This window comes from Harmonia axyridis, chromosome 6 (assembly GCF_914767665.1).
Source record: "Harmonia axyridis chromosome 6, icHarAxyr1.1, whole genome shotgun sequence".
Taxonomy (NCBI): Eukaryota; Metazoa; Arthropoda; class Insecta; order Coleoptera; family Coccinellidae; genus Harmonia; species Harmonia axyridis.
The window spans coordinates 3,956,087-3,964,363 of NC_059506.1; the positions used below are offsets into that span (position 1 = coordinate 3,956,087).

At 33.4% G+C, this 8,277-nt stretch overlaps 1 protein-coding gene across 2 annotated transcripts; it reads right to left on the bottom strand.

Annotated features, from left to right (window-relative positions):
* Nucleotides 1-492: 492 nt before the first annotated feature.
* Nucleotides 493-5,141, bottom strand: LOC123683187. Of its 2 annotated transcripts, XR_006747947.1 has the most exons (3): nt 4,992-5,141; nt 773-1,597; nt 493-680 (listed from the first exon to the last, which is right to left on the bottom strand). XR_006747947.1 is itself a non-coding variant. In XM_045622097.1 (2 exons), the coding sequence occupies exon 1, from the start codon at nt 1,664-1,666 to the stop codon at nt 803-805; it is 864 nt and encodes a 287-aa protein (XP_045478053.1). In that variant the 5' UTR covers nt 1,667-4,781; the 3' UTR covers nt 493-680; nt 773-802. The 2 variants fall into 2 exon arrangements, 1 of the variants encoding a protein (XP_045478053.1); XM_045622097.1 differs by lacking the exon at nt 4,992-5,141 and having other exon boundaries at nt 773-4,781.
* Nucleotides 5,142-8,277: the final 3,136 nt, after the last annotated feature.

Genomic DNA, 8,277 nt, shown 5'->3' on the forward strand with positions numbered 1-8,277 from the left:
AGGTGAATGTGAAATATTCGAATCAGTTATTTTTCAGAGAATTTTTCGAAAACGAATCAAAATATCTATGATCTGCTACTTGAATTTGCCCAATTCTTATATCATACTCATAAGCTCCATGAAATTCTGATTTCGAAATACCCCACTTGTCATCATTCATCTGTGGTACTTTTTTACGTAGGTCTCTTTTTGAACAAATTTCATGGATATTAAGATTTAAACTAAAACTCATATCCTGAAAACCGTTCGAGATAATTTAACGATTTTTTATTGAATTCCCCGAGAAACACTGAAATTTTTGAAAAACCTTTATCAAATGTATTGGAAATTGTTTGTTAATTACTGAATCAGATCTAAAATTCGGTCAACCTATTTGGCACCCCCTTATGTTGAAAATTTCACAGATGGGTTCAGAATTGTCTTTATAGAGGTATTTTGATATTTTTCTGTGGGATTCAGCAAAAAAGGTTAAATATCAATTAAAAGTTTCAATCAGTAAAAATTAATATAATTAATATAATCATTAGTGTAAATTTGTACAAAGTTAAGTTCATTAAAAGTTCAATTAACGAATTCAAAAATCATCAAATATATAACAGTTCTTTTTTATCACAGTAGTTTTATCACATTGGCTTTATCACATTTGCAGTACCTCCACCAGCTGCCATCCAAGTTGCTCTCTGAAATGAAAATAGTTATGTCAGTTCATAGAAAAATGAATTCGAACAAAAATAAAACTAATAATTGAATTAAAAACGAACAAAATAATTACCAGATCCTCATAGTGTCGCAACTTGAGATGTCACAGTTCCCAAGTACCAGAGAAATTTCTTAAATCTTTATTTTCAAGATAAGAGATGATGACTTCAGAACATGCACCCGGTAATCCAAAAACATTTTTGAAGGTGTTCGAAGCATCATCCTCTAAATTTCTCCTGATTATCGCCTCTTTCCGAACTTCTACTATATCATAATGATATTCAGAAAGACCAATAATCTTACTCTGGGTTCCCATTAGGACATCTTCATTTTTCATATATTTTGCGACAACTCTCAGTGGTTTGAAGAGGAAGAAGTGGATCGACAAGTTTGTATTAGCAATTTTATGCATCTTTAAAGCGATGATTTGCTTCCAACACAACTTGTAATGCCTTTCAACCATTCGCAATTCGATAAAATTGATAACAGACTCGTCCACTACTTTCCCTTGCAACTTCTTCACCAGGCAGAACTTGATGATGGCGTGAAGACATGAGAATCTCTGTTTCTCAAATGAATATTGTGCTACGTTTAGATTATTGCTCAATATCAGGCTTGCTCCACGCCTTAGAAGCAACCGCAGCAAATCAAGATTCATGAGCAGAACAGCAGTTTCTAGTGGTGTCCCGCCAAATTCATCTCTGGCTTCTAAGATGTCACCACCTCTTTCTTCTAGCAACAACTCAACTGCTCGTAAATATAGACCTGATGAACAATCTTCAAAAGCCAATCTGTGCAATACATCATCTTTGGTGAAGTCTATGAAGTTAATATCACATCCCAGATTTGAAAGCTTCTCTAAAAGTGAGGTAGGAGGGTTTATCGAAGTGTTGAATCTCTGGAAATAACAAAAAAGTTTAATAGTTTCTGGTTCACTATGAGTTCTTGATATTATAGCACCACCCATACAGGGTGACGTCTGTCACCACTTGGTTGACATTTGCGTAGCTTGTTATTTTGATGTATTGGACCCAGAAATTGGAGAGCCTTGAACTTTGGGTACCTTGTTAGAGCTGCTACAGATCAAGAAATACCATTATGACTGGGTACCGATTCATAAAGATCCCTAGGGAGCTAGGGAGAAGGAGCCAAATTTTAGGCTCCGCCCTAATTGAAGTAGGAAGAAGGGGGATCGACGTTGCCAAATTGAAGGGCGAACTTTGAACTATTTTTCTGTGACATTAACAGAAAAATAAATAATTTCTATTTTTTATGTCTATCTCAATCTAAAATAAATCTAGCACCTATAAATATGGAAAAAACAAATGGATAACAATAACTAAAGCTTTAAATTATATTTTGATAGTAATTCGAGGTCACTTTTACTGTCATACAATAATTCCACCATTGCCAAATGTACATATTACATTGGATCTATTTTTCAATTCAATACATTTATTTCGATTTTCCATAATAAACCATGAGTGATATATATATAAACTTACTGTATTTAACATAAGCAGTAAAATGAGCTAATTATAAATTATAATAATACCAATAATCGAATTTTGAAGAGACACCCCACGTGTGCATCTTTGACATTTGTCACAGAGAATGTCGTTTATGTCACAGCGTTGCCAAGTTTGTATCGCAATGAAAACCGCTGGGTCCAAGGCAGCGGATTTGAAATCAATTTTTTTCGTCTAAGAACCGACAACGTTGTAGGTTGTATCAAAAGTTGCCTATCATAAAATGGTTTTTAATTTATTAGAATATGACGATTGAATCAAAATTTATGTTTAAAATGAAAAATACATCTAAATATCAACAATTTAACAAATTATGGTAATTTTGCATCTATATCGGGGGCTTGAGCAGAGTGGGCGTGGCTCCTTCTCCCTAGCTCCCTAGGGATCTTTATGAATCGGTACCCTGACCTCCAATGATGGAGAAGGCACAGACAAAAGAAAAATACAGAACTGAAAGTTGATCGCGTCAATAGAACAAACAAAGTTTCAAGAAGAATATTAAAAATTACCTTATATCTTCGTGACTACAAAACAGGAGAAAATAGATTTAAGCTGTAGTTATGAAAATTTCAAGCTTCATGCAGAATTTCAAGTAGATCAAATAATCAGAACCATAGAAAATTCAAGAAGAATATTAGAAAACAACAATTCAAGAGAATAGCTCATAATTCGAATGAATAAACTAACATAGGCATACGTTTCGGACTATTTTTAGTGAATAAATATTCAGGGTGGTCCACTTAAAAGAGCACATATGAGTTTTTCCATAAAACAGTGAGACAGGTTATTATTTGAAGTGAAATTAAAAAAAAATATAGAGCCTATTACGAAACATACCTATCATTTCTAACAAAAAATGAATACTGTCAAATATCATAAGAATACGGAGAATGTAACTAACCAAAAATTCTATAAAACAGCACAACAAATAAAAAAGTAGTAGAAACTATAATCTCGAATAACCTGAACTACAAAACATTGGAACATTGGAAAAATTTTAGCTTCAAAAAACAATTAAACATTCTTACATTGAAAAGTTTTTTCACTGTTACCGTCCAGCCAGAGTTCAATACGTAATACACTAATTTCAATATTGCAAAATAAAATAACAATACATGAATACAGTTTTGGTTGTAACTTGTTGAATCGATGGTCGACGACAACATTTTGGGTTTTCACGTGAACAGAAAAGTAGGTATGGTCACGAAGGCACTCATTTCATAACTGAAGTCAAACATTTTACTACCTGGCAAGCTACCATTGAAAGAAACATCATTCCGAACGTTAACAATAACGACCAGAATTAACGCAGTAGTTTCAAAAATATGACCTTTTTTTGGCGCTCATTTTTTCTGTACTTACTTTTCAAATTTCGGGCAATAAGGATGTTAGTTCCTATTGTCATTCGGGTTTCTCTACCTTATATTTTGAATCTTCCTCAAAACTGTTAATCTCCTTTTGTATGAAATCGACATCAACGAAAGAGACAAGATGGGAAGGACTATTTTGTTCAAATCAGTTACAGAACGACCTGAAGACATCGAGTTTATACAGAAGCTTTTAGACCACGGATGCCAAGTAAACTGTAGAGACTGCAAAGAAGAGAATATACTGCATCGATTGGCACTGTTTTTCTCAAACAAAACCCATTTAGCAGTCGTGAAGTTGCTACTGAAAAAAGGCATTAACATAAATGCAAAGGATTGTGTTAACTAAACCCCTTTAGAATGCGCAGCTGTGTATAAAAATTTTGATTTATTGCGTTTGCTTCTTAGACGTGGAGCAAATATACGTTGAAATGTTTGGTTGAGCGTGGCTCACAGGTGTTTTCAAACTAGAAAGTTTGAAAGTCTTAAGATCATAATAGGTATCATTTTGTCTATATAGGGAACTGAAAACGGAGAATGTAGAAAAGGTTGTAATGAGTTTCATCAAATCTGAGCCTGTTATGGAGCATTACAATTTGTATATGAAGGAATTTAACGTTCTGCAACAGAAAATTTCTAACACTAACGTTAAAAGATGTGGTGAAATACTTGAGGAATATGATGTTCTGTTAGCAATCCAGAGGAGTAACACCGAGTCATCTATATTCTATCGTGATCTTACTGAGGCTTTTTCAGACGAGATCTTGAGGATTTTTTCACTCATATGTCCAAAAAGCTTTTCAATTTACCTGCATCTTGTTCAGAAAAAGTTTATTCTCGTCTTGACAATATCTCTATTATAGGTTTATTTCTATATATTGTTATTTTTAATGCTGTATATTGAACTTTTCATCAACCAATGTTATTGTTAACGGTTAAGAAAAATTAAAAACATGAAAAGCATCAGGAACAAATGCCTGTGGATATGGGAAGTGAATTCTTATTTATTGATATTGATTATAGATGAAATTTTCAATGTTTAACCACTTGAAAACATCTGTTGTAATTAAAACTTTGCACTCAAGAATTCAAAGAGAGCGAGAAATTTTTCAAATCGTCATCGTCAAGACGAGAATAAATTTATTTCCATCCTCAGGGCTCTACATAATTTACGGAAAACATCATTTGCAACAATGATGAAGGTTTTCACAAAATAAAGGAAAGATGAGCATTACTAAAAGTTATTGACTAGAAAATATCACAGAAAAGATGGTCTGGTATAATTTATGATAGATATACAAAGAAAAATTATAAAATTCAAAACATTTTTAGTTTAAAATAAGAGTAAAAATAAAAAGTAATATACACACATATAGGTACAAAACAAAGTACTTACAAGCTAGACAAATGTATCTTCCCAAAATCATCTCATTAAAATTCGAATCAATTCTCCGATATTTCACGTATGAAGAAATCATAATATAATAAAAAGCGGGGACAAACAATGCGACCGATGCATAGATAGTACGCCAACAGACGGAGGTGAAATCAAAGGAACAGCGGACTCGAAACAAATTAGGGTAAAAAACTTAGACGTATGTATGTGATGCGCTGAAGTAATGAAGTCCATAGGGGCTAGAAATCTTTATTTTATTTTATTATTATTCCGTAGTTGGATATTTGTTTTTAATAAGGAATAATAAATAATAATAATAATGTTTCTTATTTAATTGTGCTAATACAATTTATTTACAAAAGCGGAACATAATAAAAAAATAATATAAAATAATAAAAATAATACAATGTGCAATAATGACAGGAATTAGAATATGAGTAATTTAAAAATTCAAATGAAATGTTAAATAATACATACGAAATAAATAGATGAAATATGAAAAAATAAAATTAAAAACAATTAAAATATAAGGTTCCAACTTAAATCAATTAAAAATTTCAAAATGTCTAATCTTTTCCACGTCCCTGACAGATTTCCAAGGTCATAAATTAATATCAAACTTCGCATTCCTCTGTAATCGAACCTGAGGACAAACTTGTGCTGTTGAATGCAAAAAATTAATCGATTTCACATAGACTTGTGAAATTTTTCAAATCCTCGTTGTCGAAATATGTCATAATTTTAGCTGACACCAATTCAGGTACGTTTAAACAATATTTGAACACATTTGTAAAGGAATCCTCAAGTTCTATCCTCGCCAAAGCCTGTTTCCTAGCCTCTGCGATTTCGTGATAAAAATTAGAGGACTCAATTACATATTTTTCGGTGCCTGCAAGAACGTCCGTATTTCTCATCAGTTTTGCCACAATTCTTTTTGGCTTGAAGAGCAAATCGTGAAATGAGAAGTTTGTGTTCGATATTTTCTCATTTTTTAAGGCTTCTACTTCCTTCACGCACGAGATGTAAGTAGAAAGTTCTTTTTTCTTGATAAAACTCCGGATCTTCTTATCCACCTTTTCTCCTTGCATTTTCCTCACTATGCAATGTCGAATCATCGCTTTTAGGGCTTGAATCTCCTTAGGTCCTTGAGTCCGTCCATGCTGCAGTGTTTTACATACCTCAATAGTAATGGTTGCTCTATACCTAAGGAGCAAACGGAATAGGTCTAAATTTCCACGGCTAGCTGAAATTTCCAAAGGTGTTTGATTATATTCATTCTTCGTTTCAATGTCAATTCCTCTCTCTAGCAATAATTCCATTAGTGGTATATAAGGTTTGAAGGGACGAATAGAACAAGCTAAATTTTGCACAATATTCCATCCCATACTGTCTTTGGTGTTTATATCGCATCCTAAATCTAGTAGTTTCTCTATGAATTCAATTTTTTCAGGTCGCTCGATGACTGTCTTATAAAACAGTGTAGTGCCTTTCAAACTCTTTTCGTCGAGATCTATTCCATGCTTCAGGAGTTCATCAAGGCATTCGATGGACTTGGCTGAATTGCAGAGCCACATTGTTGCCTCTTTAGGTTTTCTACCATATTGGATCAATGGGTCTATGAGATGATGATGACCCAAACGCACAGCTAGCTGTAAGGTTGTGGTAGAGCTTGGGTATCGACTCAAGCAGTAAACTTGGTCACGAAGAGCATCCAAAACTTTTTCCTTGTCTCCTTCTGCTACTGCAAGGTACACCTCGACATCTTCTTGTACGTCTACTTTCCATTCATCACCAAATTTGTATTCGGCCCATTTTCTTTTTCTTATATCGCTGTAACCATTGTCACATAGCTTCTTACGTAATGCTTTCAACTTCAATTGTTCTTCTGGACTATCGAATATCTGAAAACAAAAACGAATAGCAATCAATTTTTTTGTTAATATTGAATTATTGAACTCTTTAATGCTTTTACACTTGATATCCTTTGATCTACAGGGTCCTGAAACAGTAGTGCATTCGACTCATAAGTGGAACTAACGAATACATCCATTTCATTTGTCTTTTTTATTTTTCACATATTTGAACAAGTGCGTTCAGTTTAGGTTGAATTTGCATCATGCAAAATCATTGAATTTTATCTAGCCTTGCATGAAAAATATTCATAAATTAAGGGAAGTAAAATATGATTATACTTTTTCAACTAACGGGTGTTTTTTTTCGAGCTATATAATTTTAAGTTGGCATTACTGTTCAAGATGGCGACCGATTTAAAAGTTGTCAAGTGATTTATTCTCAGTTTGGTTTGGCAATTCATCATGAATAGACTCACGTCTGAACAAAGCTTGCAAATAGTGCAATTTCATTTCGAAAAAAATGGTTCTTTGCGGAATACGTATCGCGCACTACGTCCATTTTATTTTGTTTAGCGATGAAGCGCACTTCTGGTTGAATGGCTACGTCAACAAACAAAACTGTCGCATTTGGAGTGAAGCTAATCCTCAAGTGTACGTCGAAACACCGTTACATCCAGAAAAACTGAGTGTTTGGAGCGCTTTATGGGCTGGTGGAATCATTGGTCCGTACTTCTTCAAAAACGATGATGGCCAGAATGTTACAGTCAATGGTGATCGGTATAGAGCCATGATTACTAACTTTATCATTCCTGAATTGAACAACCATGATGTCCAGGAGCTGTGGTTCCAACAAGACGGCGCAACATGTCACACAGCTCGTGCCACAATCGATTTATTGAAAGACTCGTTTGGTGACCGCCTAATTTCACGTTTTGGACCTGTGGGTCTATGTAAAGTAAAGTCTCTGCGGATAAGCCACAAACCCTTGATCATTCGGAAGACAACAATCGCCATGTTATTGCCGTTATACGGCCACAAATGTTGGAAAAAGTCAACGAAAATTGGACGTCCACAAGATTATCTTGCGGATAAATAAAATTCAGGTCAATCGAATAATCCATCGTTGTTTTATTGCAATTTAAAGTTCTATAGCTCTAAAAAATAACCCTTTATAAATCATTTCACAAGTCACGTGGAAAAAAGAAAATCATTGAAATAAAATCGTAAAATAATAAGAAATATTCACTTAGATGCACGATCTATTATTCCTTCTCCTGTGAAACCAATAAAATTAAGAAAAATATCAGAAAAAATATATATACATATACATAATCAGATATTGAAGTAATGAAAAATATAAAACAAAACGGAGACAAAATATTTTGATTGAGCAATAACAAAATATTTGAGCTTCAAAAATATGAAATAAACAA

Bases quoted from the DNA above. Each gene is read 5' to 3' on its own strand.
- LOC123683187 (XM_045622097.1), bottom strand. From the start codon at position 1,666: ATGGGTGGTGCTATAATATCAAGAACTCATAGTGAACCAGAAACTATT.